The 16,422-nt window shown below is 31.5% G+C and overlaps 2 protein-coding genes across 2 annotated transcripts; both read right to left on the reverse strand.

Annotated features, from left to right (window-relative positions):
• Window positions 1-1,481: 1,481 nt before the first annotated feature.
• Window positions 1,482-7,757, reverse strand: LOC138935288 (CTP synthase 1-like). Its single transcript, XM_070299740.1, has 11 exons — window positions 7,592-7,757; window positions 4,212-4,382; window positions 4,020-4,105; window positions 3,746-3,877; window positions 3,406-3,570; window positions 2,991-3,278; window positions 2,800-2,888; window positions 2,419-2,717; window positions 2,160-2,271; window positions 1,787-2,022; window positions 1,482-1,582 (listed from the first exon to the last, which is right to left on the reverse strand). Exons 1-11 carry the CDS (start codon window positions 7,755-7,757, stop codon window positions 1,482-1,484), a joined length of 1,845 nt encoding a protein of 614 aa, XP_070155841.1.
• A 1,528-nt stretch (window positions 7,758-9,285) lies between these two features.
• On the reverse strand, window positions 9,286-15,827 carry LOC138935548 (CTP synthase 1-like). The gene is made up of 11 exons (XM_070300204.1): window positions 15,662-15,827; window positions 14,031-14,201; window positions 13,839-13,924; window positions 13,529-13,696; window positions 12,222-12,386; window positions 11,807-12,094; window positions 11,616-11,704; window positions 11,235-11,533; window positions 10,972-11,079; window positions 9,591-9,806; window positions 9,286-9,386 (listed from the first exon to the last, which is right to left on the reverse strand). Exons 1-11 carry the CDS (start codon window positions 15,825-15,827, stop codon window positions 9,286-9,288), a joined length of 1,857 nt encoding a protein of 618 aa, XP_070156305.1.
• Between the last annotated feature and the right edge of the window lie 595 nt (window positions 15,828-16,422).

Genomic DNA, 16,422 nt, shown 5'->3' on the forward strand with positions numbered 1-16,422 from the left:
CGCTACAAGTTCGTAAATGTCAGTACAACTTGGATATGAATTGAACCGAACTTAACACTGCACTGTATAAATCGCATCACGGTTCACGATATGTAAAGTATAGCGTTATGCCCGCGCTTGCGCGCTGCAAGATTTTTATAGGGTAAAAGTACCAAAGCTATAGCTTTGTCACAGACTTTCAGTAGTAAAGAAAGATATGTGTATGAGTGAAATTTCTAACCAATAGAATGTGCATGTCCAGAATTGACAAATCAGATTTCATATAACTAGTTGCATATCTAGATATTTGTAAATTTTTGTATTATATACTTTCTTTCATTTGTATCGTCTTTTAATATAGATAATTTTTTTATATGAATTTGAAATTAAAATTCAAACCGCAAAAATTTAAGGTCTCAAATATGAGTAAAATATCAGGCGAACATAATTATAAGAAGAAATACAAATTAAAATTTTAAGTTTTGCAATATTTCAAACATTTTAATTTTATTAATTATCTTTTTTCGTTAATATTATATCAACAAGACTAGACTAGACTATGATAAGTTAATTGTCGCTATAATTCAAAGAATCTTTATAATCATTATATAATTTATAAAAGACAAATCATGTTTTTAGAAAGAGATTATGATTTCGGCTTGTATATAATTAAATTAAATCTTTAAAATCTAGATTCACATATACATATATATTTCATTTGATCTGAAACATATTAATATTTTTATCAATACATACAAACATACAAGAAATTTTTACGTTTAAACATGACATAATTTATTACAAAATATAAAACTTATAATATCTAATAAAATTCGTATTAGGTATACACTACTACATTATACATTATGTACAATATAACAATTGTTTGATATACATGAGATTATAATAAAATTATAATATTTCGGGACACTCTCTCTATCCCTCATCCTGAATACTTTGTACGTATAAAAAATTAGTTTGTCGATATAAAAAATGTAGTTTGAATACTGCAGACTTACAATTGAAATAGTGTATTATAATATCATAAACACTATTTATTCCCTCATAACATTTTAACTTATTAAAATTATATAAATTTAAATCTCTGGTATAAGACGATGTATTAAAATGATGAAATCTATTTTCTATAAGAACCTGTTTACATATATATATTTAACCAAAACATGAGATTTCATAGTAACTTATATGAGATACAGACTCATTCCTAAAGTTATCATAAATTATATATTTGTATTTATAGTTGTTGCTGCTTGTAAGCTATATTAGGATTCTAACTTCTGTTTTCAGTTATAGCAAGATTTAAATTTATATTATTAATATATATATATATATATTGTACAAATATATACTTATCACATATTCATGTATTTATTATGTTTCAATTTTTAATCATGAATTATGTAAGACTAGAGAAAGACATGTGGATCAGATTATAGGAAAATGGAATGATACAAAATAAATTTGCGATAATAAAATTTCACTCAATGCAAAGTATCATTGAGTTCTGTAATATTACTACCACTTCTACTTGCATTACTAGACAACTGCAATTTTGACACTTTCTCCAACATGTAGTCATCGTCTGTAACAATCAACATGACAAATGAGTAAGTTGGAGAAATTTGCATGCAAATTGAAATTATGTCTAATTTTTACATCAAACATACATTTTGCATATATGTGTGTGCGCGCAATTATATTAATATATATTAATTATACTAATTACGTTAATTTAATATAAATTTTTATTTTTTTATATATCTTTTTCTAGTTATTTCATTATTACCTGATTCATTATCGCTCTGTTGGCGAGGTGAAAATTTACATCCTCGTGCTACATAATACTTCAGTTTGTCTACACTGGCTAAAATTAAACCGAGGAACGGCGGTGAGGGTTTTAAAGGCCTTGATAGATACTCAGGATGAAACTGCGTAGCTACATAATAACTATGTCCTTCCAATTCGGCGATTTCCATTCGTATATTTTCATCGTCATCACGACCTATTAAACAAAATGTTAAACTATATAGAGTATATATATATATATATATATATATATATATATATATATTGTATTATCTCAATTATGTATAATTAAGATTGTCTATTATATTTACCAAAACTATAACTTTATTGTGTGTGAAAAAATGCAATATAACTCACCTACAAATTTTAAACCAGCTGCTTCTAAATCTGGAACATAATCCGGATTTATTTCATATCTATGCCTATGTCTTTCTTCTATGACATCTTTATTGTCATACAATTTCTCTGTACAGAAAAATATAAAAATAAAATAATATATATATATATATATATATATATATATATATATATATATATTAAGAATATATCATATATTGTGGCATTGAAAAAAGAAAATTGATCTCAAGTTGAAACATGGATTTTGGTACTTACTTAGGACAGAATTATTGTTACAGAAACGCGTTTGTCTTTTGCCAAGCCTCATAGTTCCCCCCATAATTCCCTGATTGTGCTCTGGCATGTCTATTACCACAGGACTACTAGTATGTGGATCAATTTCTGTAGAGTTCGCCGATTGGAGATTCAATACGTTTCGCGCGAATTCAATGACTGCCGCTTGTAGACCCAGACAGATGCCGAGAAACGGTTTGTTGTTTGTTCTACACCATCGACAGGCCTCCATCTTTCCTTCCAATCCTCTTTTACCGAAGCCACCTGGTACAATAATGCCACTAAACACAACAAATGTATCTTCATTAAAAATTATGGATATAAGAGAAGTACAGAACCATAAAAATATATTGAAATATTTACCTGCTTTTACAAAGCTGTTGCCAAGCCTCATGATACAAGACTGGATTTTCCATTAATGTAATCTGCTCTAGATTAGCAGCTTCAATAAACTGCAATAATATTATTGCATAATCATTCAAAAAATAATAGTACAATATGATTATGTAATATGTATAAAATTATATATATTTCAAATAATTACGACACAGTACCGTCAATTTCAATTTATAACCGGCCTCAATGGCAGCATGTTGCAACGCTTTTGTAACAGAAGCGTAGGAATCCTCGAGTTTTGTATATTTGCCCACTAGAGCGATGTTAACATCTTTCCGCAAATGATCCACGCGATCAGCTAAATCTCGCCATTTTCGCATGAAGAAACGCGGACGCGGTATTCCGATATTCAGTTGCAATCGATCATTGAGAAACTCTATAACGCCTTGATATTCCATAAGAAGTGGTACTCGATATATGGATGTTAAGTCGTGAATAGTGATAACCTGATCAAAATATTTGATGTCACTTAATGTTGATATCAATTAATTACTTACTTTCAAACATTAACAATTTTAATTAATCAATTACGATACAGTTTATTTCTTCATTAAAAATATTTATGATAATTACCTGCTCTGGAGCGACATGACAGAAATTTGAAATTTTTTCTTTGGCAGAATTGCCAATAGGCGTTTCCGATCTACAAACTATTAGATCGGGTGATAAACCTAATCCACGTAACTCCCTCACACTAGATTGCGTTGGTTTCGTCTTGGGTTCACCCGTTGATTTTGGCTAAAAAGTATTTTATATCTCAATAATTACTCAGAAATTATCTTCACAAAAACGTTTAGGGAGTTTCACAAAAATTAATTATGCATTTATTATTGTATGCACATAAAATATAGAAGAGATATGTAAACGAGAATGTAACCTGTGTGTAAAGATTGTAGGCATGTAACGCAGTTACCTGCGGCACTAAAGACACATGGGCAACACAGAAGTTTTCTTTCTTCACTCTAAATTGAAATTGCCTAAATGCTTCTACAAACGGCATCCCCTCTATGTCGCCTATTGTGCCACCTAATTCCACTATGCAAACCTGTAAAGCATTATTAATAAATTATGTAATTAGAATTATATATCACAAATATATAAAGAATATTATGTAAATTAATATTTTTACATATCTTATGGAATTATGTAACATTATATATTGTAATAATTCATATTATTAGCAATACCTCTGGTTTAGCTCCATCTTCTGTTACAGACTGATTCGCAACTCTTTCCACCCACTCCTGAATAGCATCAGTGATGTGAGGTACAACTAAAAAATAATATCAATCTTTATTAATTTGTGCAAAAATTGTGTTTTTCTCTCTCTTTCTCTTTCTTATATATAAATATGCGATATTATATAAATAGAGATATACCTTGTACTGTTTTTCCTAGATAATCTCCGTGTCTCTCTTTTGTAATAACATGTTGATAAATTTTTTCCGTTGTTATATTATTGTCCTTATGAAGAGTGATATCCAGAAAACGCTCGTAATTGCCCAAATCAAGATCCACTTCACCACCATCATCGAGTACATAAACTTCTCCTGTTGTACAGAGTAAACAGAAACTTTCCAGTAAGTAACATAAGCAAAATTAAAAAACTGACAGCGGATGTGTCTATAAAAACCCAGTAACATAAGATGTTTCCCTTCGAGGAATGTTTTTACCGCTTACTTGACTGAACAATGGAATGTGGTGATAAGCATCAAGCTTCATTGGACATTAGAAACCATTTCTAAAGGATGAATGAAATTATGCAAACATATTTATATAACAATTACTATACTCTAATAATTAAAATAATTTGTTGATCAATAATAATTTTTAATTGTTCAATCACAGTTAATTGTTTCAGATATATTATTAAACTTTATCTGTATAATAGTTGAAACTATATGAGAAATAATTTAGTACTAATTTGATCCTATATGCAATTAATTTAATCATATATAATTTTATAAAAAATGTTAAAAATGTTATTATATTACTTTAATTTTATTAATAATATATAATATAATTATATAATTTTTAAAAATAAGACATACATCAATTTTAACATCAATTTTAATGTTACTTTTTTTATTGTGCTTTTTCTCTCCAGCTCTACATTTTCTATCTACATTTTTTTGAATGTAGGAAATGCATGTATAGAACCGGAAGATGCCTAAAAACATATTCAGATGGATTCGTATAGTGTAGAATATTTGCATAGAAAAATAAATTAACTTGGGGCTTAAAATGAATATTCTTCTATTATTGCACTATATACAATATATACATATATATCTTCTTCCTCGTCGATTGCCCGCATCGAGCATCGTGGCCTCATGAATCCGTTTCAGAAAAAGCCGACTGTGACATAGCTCCCCATGTGTTCCTATCCTCAGCCATCCTCATGCATTGCATTAAAGACGTGTTTGTCGCCTTTATGACAACGTCGGTGTACCGTGTAGGCGATCTCCCTCTACTCCTGGATCCCTCGACCCTGCCTTGTAGCATCAGTTTCTCCAGCCCATCTTTCCTTATGGTGTGGCCAAAGTATTTTAATATCCGGCGTCTTATTATCGTACTCAGCCGGTTCTTTATTTTTAGTTCTTTTAAGATGGATTGGTTGGTCCTCCTGGCAGTCCACGGTATTCTGAGCATTCTCCTCCAACATGTCATCTCGAAACCATCTATCCTACGAAGGTCGGCTTTCTTTATGGTCCAGCATTCTGAAGCGTACATAAACACAGAGAACACAAGGCTCTTCATTAGGCGCTTTTTTGTTTCGACATGTATGTCATGGCTTTGCCATATTTTCGTTAGTTGCGCAACTGCCGTTTTTGAGATTCCTGCTCTCCTTTTGATCTCCTCAGTGTTTCCGCCTGTGTTCATCAGTAGTGTCCCCAGATAAACAAACCTATCCACCACCTGTATGTTACTGATTTGGGTTACCTCCCTCTGATTGTCATTTGGTCTGTCTACAATCATTATTTTAGTTTTTTCCCTATTAATTTGTAACCCAACCTCGTTGCTGGCTATCTCTACTCTGCTGACAAGCTCGATCAGCTCTTCCTCAGTCGTAGCAAGAAGTGTGGTGTCATCGGCGTATCGCAAGTTGCAAAGTTTCCTGCCACCCACCGCGATGCCACCTTTCCACCCATCTGTTGCTCTCCTGATTATCCACTCCCCATAGATGTTAAATAAAACGGGACTCAGGATACATCCTTGTCGCACCCCCTTCTCCAGGACGAAGGGCTCTGACATGTCAGCATTAACCCTGACTTTGGCTCTGCTGCTCTCGTACAGATTTTTGATTAAGGTAATCAGGTGCTGCGGTGTTCCCATTTCCGCCAGTATTGTCCACATTCTTTGCCATTGCACACAGTCAAACGCTTTGCAGTAGTCGAGGAAGCAGATATAGACCTTAACGTTGTATTCCCTGCACTTTTCTATAATCTGGCGCATATTTAGTATATGCTCTCTTGTGCCTCTCTGTGGCATAAAGCCTGCTTGTTCTTCTGGTATTTGTGGTAGTAAATACGGCTTTAATCGTTCCAGAATTATTTGTAACATTACTTTGCTAGCGTGTGAAATGAGTGAAATGGTTCTATAATTTTCGCAGCGATCCTTAGCCCCCCTTTTATGGAGAGGTACATAAATCGAGCTTGTCCAGTCTGATGGCCATTTGCAGGACCTCCATATTTGTTTGCAGAGTGTGAACATCATTCTGGTTCCTGTTTCGCCGAGGGATGTAATCATTTCGATCACGACGCTGTCCTCTCCAGCCGCCTTGTTTGGTTTTATTTTTCCTAGGGCGGTTTGCACCTCTTGTATGGTGATATCAGGTTCTAGATCAAAGACTGGAGCTTCCACCTTGCTAGTGTTTTTCAGCGTTTCGTCCTTGAACAATTTTTCGCAGTAGGATTTCCAACGTTCTTTTATGTTGTCCTGGTCTGTTAGAAGCCTTCCATCGTCGTCCCTGACTGTTGTGTGATGAGGTGTGAACTTCCTTGTTATTTGTTTTAGCTTTAGGAACATATCTTTACATATATATATATATATATCTTTACATATATATATATATATATATATATATGCGTAATTAATTTTATTTGTGTACATATATATTTTATATAGCTATAAAAATTCATCTGACCTCATTCGATAAATCTTAATTAATTATTAAATAGCGTGGCGGCAGCATGCAAAATGGCGTAAGCACATGGCTGAAAATTTTACCGCCATAAAGGCACTCACTTATCGTGGAATTTAATTTAGCGATTTTTATTCAATTTTATCACACAACTGTATGGTTTATTCAGATAAAAAATTTTGTAATTTATTTCTTTTCTATCGATAATCAAAAAATAGACAGAAAACAGAGATAGAAATATCGGCAAGACGATTTGAATTAAACCTCGCGCAACACACATGTGTATATATATATATATATATATATATATATATGTGTGTGTGTGTGTGTGTGTGTGCGTGTGTGTGTGTGTGTATAACCCTTTATAAATTATATTCAAATGAAAAAAAAATTTCTGTAATGTTAAGAAACGAGAAATCAGGAGCTAGAATCACGGAAGAAGCGATCTTTACGCAATAACGTGCAACTGCTGCGATCGCAATAAAGTCCCGTATCAATAGCACAGGAAATTGAACTCAATTTTATACCGATTGATGTCGAACATGCTAACGAAAAAACCGCTGTTTTTTCAAATATTATGGCACAATGATGTGCAGAAATTAATATCGCGCTCACCGTGCTCGTAGGGCGAGAACGTCCCGGCATCGATATTGATATAAGGATCAATCTTGATGGATGTCACGCGAATGTTACAGTGTTTGAGGATAGTGCCGAACGAGCTGGCGATGACACCCTTGCCCACGCCGCTGATCACACCGCCGGTCACCAGAATATACTTCATGATTTAGCTAACTGATTCTCGATGATTTGAGATGAATATGGATACTCCGCTACAAGTTCGTAAATGTCAGTACAACTTGGATATGAATTGAACCGAACTTAACACTGCACTGTATAAATCGCATCACGGTTCACGATATGTAAAGTATAGCGTTATGCCCGCGCTTGCGCGCTGCAAGATTTTTATAGGGTAAAAGTACCAAAGCTATAGCTTTGTCACAGACTTTCAGTAGTAAAGAAAGATATGTGTATGAGTGAAATTTCTAACCAATAGAATGTGCATGTCCAGAATTGACAAATCAGATTTCATATAACTAGTTGCATATCTAGATATTTGTAAATTTTTGTATTATATACTTTCTTTCATTTGTATCGTCTTTTAATATAGATAATTTTTTTATATGAATTTGAAATTAAAATTCAAACCGCAAAAATTTAAGGTCTCAAATATGAGTAAAATATCAGGCGAACATAATTATAAGAAGAAATACAAATTAAAATTTTAAGTTTTGCAATATTTCAAACATTTTAATTTTATTAATTATCTTTTTTCGTTAATATTATATCAACAAGACTAGACTAGACTATGATAAGTTAATTGTCGCTATAATTCAAAGAATCTTTATAATCATTATATAATTTATAAAAGACAAATCATGTTTTTAGAAAGAGATTATGATTTCGGCTTGTATATAATTAAATTAAATCTTTAAAATCTAGATTCACATATACATATATATTTCATTTGATCTGAAACATATTAATATTTTTATCAATACATACAAACATACAAGAAATTTTTACGTTTAAACATGACATAATTTATTACAAAATATAAAACTTATAATATCTAATAAAATTCGTATTAGGTATACACTACTACATTATACATTATGTACAATATAACAATTGTTTGATATACATGAGATTATAATAAAATTATAATATTTCGGGACACTCTCTCTATCCCTCATCCTGAATACTTTGTACGTATAAAAAATTAGTTTGTCGATATAAAAAATGTAGTTTGAATACTGCAGACTTACAATTGAAATAGTGTATTATAATATCATAAACACTATTTATTCCCTCATAACATTTTAACTTATTAAAATTATATAAATTTAAATCTCTGGTATAAAACGATGTATTAAAATGATGAAATCTATTTTCTATAAGAACCTGTTTACATATATATATTTAACCAAAACATGAGATTTCATAGTAACTTATATGAGATACAGACTCATTCCTAAAGTTATCATAAATTATATATTTGTATTTATAGTTGTTGCTGCTTGTAAGCTATATTAGGATTCTAACTTCTGTTTTCAGTTATAGCAAGATTTAAATTTATATTATTAACATATATATATATATATTGTACAAATATATACTTATCACATATTCATGTATTTATTATGTTTCAATTTTTAATCATGAATTATGTAAGACTAGAGAAAGACATGTGGATCAGATTATAGGAAAATGGAATGATACAAAATAAATTTGCGATAATAAAATTTCACTCAATGCAAAGTATCATTGAGTTCTGTAATATTACTACCACTTCTACTTGCATTACTAGACAACTGCAATTTTGACACTTTCTCCAACATGTAGTCATCGTCTGTAACAATCAACATGACAAATGAGTAAGTTGGAGAAATTTGCATGCAAATTGAAATTATGTCTAATTTTTACATCAAACATACATTTTGCATATATGTGTGTGCGCGCAATTATATTAATATATATTAATTATACTAATTACGTTAATTTAATATAAATTTTTATTTTTTTATATATCTTTTTCTAGTTATTTCATTATTACCTGATTCATTATCGCTCTGTTGGCGAGGTGAAAATTTACATCCTCGTGCTACATAATACTTCAGTTTGTCTACACTGGCTAAAATTAAACCGAGGAACGGCGGTGAGGGTTTTAAAGGCCTTGATAGATACTCAGGATGAAACTGCGTAGCTACATAATAACTATGTCCTTCCAATTCGGCGATTTCCATTCGTATATTTTCATCGTCATCACGACCTATTAAACAAAATGTTAGACTATATAGAGTATATATATACCCAGTCAGCCAGGTCTGTTCTAACAGATATTGCCAAGTGCTTGCTACAAATTATTGTCAGCAAAAAGGCTACAAATTTGGTACAAGAGTTGTTATTACCGATTAAGCTGGCAGATTGCCGGCAAGAATCAAGCAAAGCTTGCTGACATAACTACACAGCAAATTGGCGGCAGAAACCGAGCAAAGCTTGCTGACATGACTGACATCAGATTGTCGGCAAAAACTGAGCAGGATCTAGAGTGCGCAATCTGATGGCAAATTGGCAGCAAAAACCGAACAAAATCTGCAGCTTATTACAAAGTATTATAAAATAGTTCAGTCGCTTATCGCTATGCGGCGCGTTATTCATTATCTATACCCGTATTCAAATTCTTGTCATGAGTGTATATAAAGCCTACAAAATGCTAATAATATTATAATATATATATTTCTATCAGTTCAATTTTTGACACAATTCTTATACAGGAAATTCAGATATTGAATTGATTTTTTGCAAATCGGACAGATAATTGTTCGATTTTCACTTATTCAAACAATTTCTGTCCAAAAAGATCTTTAATTTTATAAATTAAGTTATTTGAATTTACCTATATGTTTTAACATATTAATATATGATTTTGTATAATGTCTAATTATCTAATGGTCATTTTATGACCATAACTTATCATCATTTTGTTACTTAGGGTTAAGGCTTTAAATCTATTTAAATATATACTTTTATATGAATGGCCAAAAGCTGCAGAATTTGTTCGGTTTTTGCTGACAATCTGCTATCAGATTGTCTTGCGCAGATCTTGCTCGATTTTTGCCATCAATTTGACGTCAAATCATGTCAAGCTTTGCTCGGTTTTTGCCGTCAATTTGCTGTCAGGGTATGTCAACAAGCTTTGTCACCAAAACACAAGCTTAATGCGGACACAGATGGCACTGGATTTGTTACCAAGTTTGAGCGAATTTGATGCCAATTTGGCAACAATTTGTTATCAAATTGCTTACTGGGTATATATATATATATATATATATATATATATATTGTATTATCTCAATTATGTATAATTAAGATTGTCTATTATATTTACCAAAACTATAACTTTATTGTGTGTGAAAAAATGCAATATAACTCACCTACAAATTTTAAACCAGCTGCTTCTAAATCTGGAACATAATCCGGATTTATTTCATATCTATGCCTATGTCTTTCTTCTATGACATCTTTATTGTCATACAATTTCTCTGTACAGAAAAATATAAAAATAAAATAATATATATATATATATATATATATATATATATATATATATATATATATATATTAAGAATATATCATATATTGTGGCATTGAAAAAAGAAAATTGATCTCAAGTTGAAACATGGATTCTGGTACTTACTTAGGACAGAATTATTGTTACAGAAACGCGTTTGTCTTTTGCCAAGCCTCATAGTTCCCCCCATAATTCCCTGATTGTGCTCTGGCATGTCTATTACCACAGGACTACTAGTATGTGGATCAATTTCTGTAGAGTTCGCCGATTGGAGATTCAATACGTTTCGCGCGAATTCAATGACTGCCGCTTGTAGACCCAGACAGATGCCGAGAAACGGTTTGTTGTTTGTTCTACACCATCGACAGGCCTCCATCTTTCCTTCCAATCCTCTTTTACCGAAGCCACCTGGTACAATAATGCCACTAAACACAACAAATGTATCTTCATTAAAAATTATGGATATAAGAGAAGTACAGAACCATAAAAATATATTGAAATATTTACCTGCTTTTACAAAGCTGTTGCCAAGCCTCATGATACAAGACTGGATTTTCCATTAATGTAATTTGCTCTAGATTAGCAGCTTCAATAAACTGCAATAATATTATTGCATAATCATTCAAAAAATAATAGTACAATATGATTATGTAATATGTATAAAATTATATATATTTCAAATAATTACGACACAGTACCGTCAATTTCAATTTATAACCGGCCTCAATGGCAGCATGTTGCAACGCTTTTGTAACAGAAGCGTAGGAATCCTCGAGTTTTGTATATTTGCCCACTAGAGCGATGTTAACATCTTTCCGCAAATGATCCACGCGATCAGCTAAATCTCGCCATTTTCGCATGAAGAAACGCGTACGCGGTATTCCGATATTCAGTTGCAATCGATCATTGAGAAACTCTATAACGCCTTGATATTCCATAAGAAGTGGTACTCGATATATGGATGTTAAGTCGTGAATAGTGATAACCTGATCAAAATATTTGATGTCACTTAATGTTGATATCAATTAATTACTTACTTTCAAACATTAACAATTTTAATTAATCAATTACGATACAGTTTATTTCTTCATTAAAAATATTTATGATAATTACCTGCTCTGGAGCGACATGACAGAAATTTGAAATTTTTTCTTTGGCAGAATTGCCAATAGGCGTTTCCGATCTACAAACTATTAGATCGGGTGATAAACCTAATCCACGTAACTCCCTCACACTAGATTGCGTTGGTTTCGTCTTGGGTTCACCCGTTGATTTTGGCTAAAAAGTATTTTATATCTCAATAATTACTCAGAAATTATCTTCACAAAAACGTTTAGGGAGTTTCACAAAAATTAATTATGCATTTATTATTGTATGCCCAGTCAGCCAGGTCTGTTCTAACAGATATTGCCAAGTGCTTGCTACAAATTATTGTCAGCAAAAAAGCTACAAATTTGGTACAAGAGTTGTTATTACCGATTAAGCTGGCAGATTGCCGCCAAGAATCAAGCAAAGCTTGCTAACATAACTGCACAGCAAATTGGCGACAGAAACCGAGCAAAGCTTGCTGACATGACTGACATCAGATTGTCGGCAAAAACTGAGCAGGATCTAGAGTGCGCAATCTGATAGCAAATTGGCAGCAAAAACCGAACAAAATCTGCAGCTTATTACAAAGTATTATAAAATAGTTCAGTCGCTTATCGCTATGCGGCGCGTTATTCATTATCTATACCCGTATTCAAATTCTTGTCATGAGTGTATATAAAGTCTACAAAATCCTAATAATATTATAATATATATATTTCTATCAGTTCAATTTTTGACATAATTCTTATACAGGAAATTCAGATATTGAATTGATTTTTGGCAAATCGGACAGATAATTGTTCGATTTTCACTTATTCAAACAATTTCTGTCCAAAAAGATCTTTAATTTTATAAATTAAGTTATTTGAATTTACCTATATGTTTTAACATATTAATATATGATTTTATATAATGTCTAATTATCTAATGGTCATTTTATGACCAAAACTTATCATCATTTTGTTACTTAGGGTTAAGGCTTTAAATCTATTTAAATATATACTTTTATATGAATGGCCAAAAGCTGCAGAATTTGTTCGGTTTTTGCTGACAATCTGCTATCAGATTGTCTTGCGCAGATCTTGGTCGATTTTTGCCATCAATTTGACGTCAAATCATGTCAAGCTTTGCTCGGTTTTTGCCGTCAATTTGCTGTCAGGTTATGTCAACAAGCTTTGTCATCAAAACACAAGCTTAATGCGGACACAGATGGCACTGGATTTGTTACCAAGTTTTGAGCGAATTTGATGCCAATTTGGCAACAATTTGTTATCAAATTGCTTACTGGGTGCACATAAAATATAGAAGAGATATGTAAACGAGAATGTAACCTGTGTGTAAAGATTGTAGGCATGTAACGCAGTTACCTGCGGCACTAAAGACACATGGGCAACACAGAAGTTTTCTTTCTTCACTCTAAATTGAAATTGCCTAAATGCTTCTACAAACGGCATCCCCTCTATGTCGCCTATTGTGCCACCTAATTCCACTATGCAAACCTGTAAAGCATTATTAATAAATTATGTAATTAGAATTATATATCACAAATATATAAAGAATATTATGTAAATTAATATTTTTACATATCTTATGGAATTATGTAACATTATATATTATAATAATTCATATTATTAGCAATACCTCTGGTTTAGCTCCATCTTCTGTTACAGACTGATTCGCAACTCTTTCCACCCACTCCTGAATAGCATCAGTGATGTGAGGTACAACTAAAAAATAATATCAATCTTTATTAATTTGTGCAAAAATTGTGTTTTTCTCTCTCTTTCTCTTTCTTATATATAAATATGCGATATTATATAAATAGAGATATACCTTGTACTGTTTTTCCTAGATAATCTCCGTGTCTCTCTTTTGTAATAACATGTTGATAAATTTTTCCCGTTGTTATATTATTGTCCTTATGAAGAGTGATATCCAGAAAACGCTCGTAATTGCCCAAATCAAGATCCACTTCACCACCATCATCGAGTACATAAACTTCTCCTGTTGTACAGAGTAAACAGAAACTTTCCAGTAAGTAACATAAGCAAAATTAAAAAACTGACAGCGGATGTGTCTATAAAAACCCAGTAACATAAGATGTTTCCCTTCGAGGAATGTTTTTACCGCTTACTTGACTGAACAATGGAATGTGGTGATAAGCATCAAGCTTCATTGGACATTAGAAACCATTTCTAAAGGATGAATGAAATTATGCAAACATATTTATATAACAATTACTATACTCTAATAATTAAAATAATTTGTTGATCAATAATAATTTTTAATTGTTCAATCACAGTTAATTGTTTCAGATATATTATTAAACTTTATCTGTATAATAGTTGAAACTATATGAGAAATAATTTAGTACTAATTTGATCCTATATGCAATTAATTTAATCATATATAATTTTATAAAAAATGTTAAAAATGTTATTATATTACTTTAATTTTATTAATAATATATAATATAATTATATAATTTTTAAAAATAAGACATACATCAATTTTAACATCAATTTTAATGTTACTTTTTTTATTGTGCTTTTTCTCTCCAGCTCTACATTTTCTATCTACATTTTTTTGAATGTAGGAAATGCATGTATAGAACCGGAAGATGCCTAAAAACATATTCAGATGGATTCGTATAGTGTAGAATATTTGCGTAGAAAAATAAATTAACTTGGGGCTTAAAATGAATATTCTTCTATTAGTGCACTATATACAATATATACATATATATATATATATATATATATATATATATATATATATATATGCGTAATTAATTTTATTTGTGTACATATATATTTTATATAGCTATAAAAATTCATCTGACCTCATTCGATAAATCTTAATTAATTATTAAATAGCGTGGCGGCAGCATGCAAAATGGCGTAAGCACATGGCTGAAAATTTTACCGCCATAAAGGCACTCACTTATCGTGGAATTTAATTTAGCGATTTTTATTCAATTTTATCACACAACTGTATGGTTTATTCAGATAAAAAATTTTGTAATTTATTTCTTTTCTATCGATAATCAAAAAATAGACAGAAAACAGTGATAGAAATATCGGCAAGACGATTTGAATTAAACCTCGCGCAACACACATGTGTATATATATATATATATATATATATATGTGTGTGTGTGTGTGTGTGTGTGTGTGTGTGTGTGTGCGTGTGTGTGTGTGTGTATAACCCTTTATAAATTATATTCAAATGAAAAAAAAATTTCTGTAATGTTAAGAAACGAGAAATCAGGAGCTAGAATCACGGAAGAAGCGATCTTTACGCAATAACGTGCAACTGCTGCGATCGCAATAAAGTCCCGTATCAATAGCACAGGAAATTGAACTCAATTTTATACCGATTGATGTCGAACATGCTAACGAAAAAACCGCTGTTTTTTCAAATATTATGGCACAATGATGTGCAGAAATTAATATCGCGCTCACCGTGCTCGTAGGGCGAGAACGTCCCGGCATCGATATTGATATAAGGATCAATCTTGATGGATGTCACGCGAATGTTACAGTGTTTGAGGATAGTGCCGAACGAGCTGGCGATGACACCCTTGCCCACGCCGCTGATCACACCGCCGGTCACCAGAATATACTTCATGATTTAGCTAACTGATTCTCGATGATTTGAGATGAATATGGATACTCCGCTACAAGTTCGTAAATGTCAGTACAACTTGGATATGAATTGAACCGAACTTAACACTGCACTGTATAAATCGCATCACGGTTCACGATATGTAAAGTATAGCGTTATGCCCGCGCTTGCGCGCTGCAAGATTTTTATAGGGTAAAAGTACCAAAGCTATAGCTTTGTCACAGACTTTCAGTAGTAAAGAAAGATATGTGTATGAGTGAAATTTCTAACCAATAGAATGTGCATGTCCAGAATTGACAAATCAGATTTCATATAACTAGTTGCATATCTAGATATTTGTAAATTTTTGTATTATATACTTTCTTTCATTTGTATCGTCTTTTAATATAGATAATTTTTTTATATGAATTTGAAATTAAAATTCAAACCGCAAAAATTTAAGGTCTCAAATATGAGTAAAATATCAGGCGAACATAATTATAAGAAGAAATACAAATTAAAATTTTAAGTTTTGCAATATTTCAAACATTTTAATTTTATTAATTATCTTTTTTCGTTAATATTATATCAACAGTACTCTGCGTTGATACCACTGCTT

The sequence above is a fragment of the Polyergus mexicanus genome, unplaced genomic scaffold (genome assembly GCF_030449975.1).
Source record: "Polyergus mexicanus isolate NDT 795.1 unplaced genomic scaffold, iyPolMexi1.0 SCAF_8, whole genome shotgun sequence".
Classification (NCBI taxonomy): domain Eukaryota; kingdom Metazoa; phylum Arthropoda; class Insecta; order Hymenoptera; family Formicidae; genus Polyergus; species Polyergus mexicanus.